The following is a 1,836-nucleotide window of genomic DNA, read 5'->3' as shown; positions in this document are numbered from 1 at the left end:
CTTTGATTGCACGCTACAAAATAAATCGAAAGAAAGTAAAAAATAAACATTAGTGTGCTCCGACAAAGAAAATGGATAAAGAGAATTAGTACCATAATTACAACAAGGGCAAGCCAACTTCCCTTTTGTACTCCAACCAGATAACATAGCATACGCAGGGAAGTCACTGATTGTCCATAAAAGAGCTGCTCGCATTTGAAAAGTTTGATTTCTTGAAGCATCATATGTTTCCACCCGACTCCCACAACACATTTAACTCTTCTATCAATGGTTGTAAATAAATGTCAATGTCATTTTCAGGTGACCACGACCCAGGTATAAGCAAAGAAAGCATATAATATTCTGGCTTCATGCACATCCAAGGAGGCAAATTATACACCATTAAGATAACTGGCCATGTACTATGAGATATGCTCATGGTTCGAAATGGATTGAACCCATCACTTGCCAAGCCAAGTCTCAAATTACGAGAATTTCTTGTAAAATCTGGATAAAAGCCATCAAAGTCTTTCCATGCTTGGTCATCAGCAGGATGCCTTAACTTTTCATCTTTAGAAAGCTCCATGTCATGCCACCTTAATGTATCCGATGTCTTTGAGCACATGAATAATCTTTTGAGTCTATGAATTAATGGAAAATGTCTCAAAATTTTTGCTGGAACGCGATGAGCCTTTTTAGAAGGCTCAACCTCGCTATCTACTTCAGGATATTTAATATATCTGGAAGCTCCACAAACACGACAATATTTATCAGCCTTATGTTCATTCCTAAATTGCATGCAATCATTGGGATATGCATCGATTTTTTCATAATTAAGATCGAGATCCTTTACCATAGACTTGGCATTATTGTAGGATAAAGGAATGTTCAACTTGGGCATCGCCTCTTTCAATAACTCTAAAAGAGAAGTGAATGACGCATTGCTCCATCCATGTAGATACTTCAATAAATATAGACGGATTGTGAATGATAATCTAGAGAATCCTTTACAACCAGGATATAGTTCTTGGCTTGCCTCATCAACTAAGTTATATAATTTATTGGCATCTTCATTTGGACCTTCATAAAGTCCTTCATCTTGTGCAACATCTCTAAATTGATCATTCAATAACCCATTAATTTCATCATACGAGTTAATTTCACCACTCATGTCACCATCGGCATTCTTAGGGATTTCCCATTCCCCATGATTAATCCATCTTGTATAACCTTGAACAAATCCATAGCATATTAGATGATCATATACTATATTTCTTTGAGTCCAACGAATATTGCAACACTTTGCACACGGGCATTGAATTTCCTCGCCTTGAGGCTCTCCATAAGAGTAAGCAAATTCTAAGAAAGATTGTACCCCATCAATATACTCTTTGCTATACCTCGGTAAATCCATCCAATCCTTGGGTGGAACATTTGAAACCCTAAAAATCAGATATTAATATCGGATCATCAAATATATAATCATTTAAGTATTACATATACATTACAAATAAAGCCTAAAAGTCATGAGTAAGTTTTCAAAATCCTATGTAATGTAAGATGATAAGAATATCTTACCTAGTCATGACACTTATGTTAAGCCAAACGCAACTTCAAATATAGATCTTCCTGAGCGTTGACTTATGTTCTTGGAGAAAAGAAGTAAAATTAATAGGATCCACACAACAACAAGATAAATCAACAAGATATTATTTTGGTAGGGAGTTAGGATATTACTCAATTGAATACATACTTATTAGTCCAAAACTCACATGTTAAATTAACTTCTTTGACGAATCAAGATCATAAAAATCCATGAAAGAATAAGAACAATGAAATCAAAAGAAAAGCAGAAAG

The 1,836-nt window shown here is 34.9% G+C and overlaps 1 protein-coding gene across 1 annotated transcript; it reads right to left on the bottom strand.

The window, feature by feature from the left end:
- Positions 1 to 220: 220 nt before the first annotated feature.
- On the bottom strand, positions 221 to 1,393 carry LOC142168991 (uncharacterized). Its single transcript, XM_075230179.1, has one exon. The coding sequence runs from the start codon at positions 1,391 to 1,393 to the stop codon at positions 221 to 223; it is 1,173 nt and encodes a 390-aa protein (XP_075086280.1).
- Between the last annotated feature and the right edge of the window lie 443 nt (positions 1,394 to 1,836).

The sequence above is a fragment of the Nicotiana tabacum genome, chromosome 14 (genome assembly GCF_000715075.1).
Source record: "Nicotiana tabacum cultivar K326 chromosome 14, ASM71507v2, whole genome shotgun sequence".
Classification (NCBI taxonomy): domain Eukaryota; kingdom Viridiplantae; phylum Streptophyta; class Magnoliopsida; order Solanales; family Solanaceae; genus Nicotiana; species Nicotiana tabacum.
The sequence above is the reverse complement of the archived record's forward strand: the minus strand, read 5'-3'. Positions and strand labels throughout refer to the sequence as shown.

Bases quoted from the DNA above. Each gene is read 5' to 3' on its own strand.
- LOC142168991 (XM_075230179.1), bottom strand. From the start codon at position 1,393: ATGGATTTACCGAGGTATAGCAAAGAGTATATTGATGGGGTACAATCT.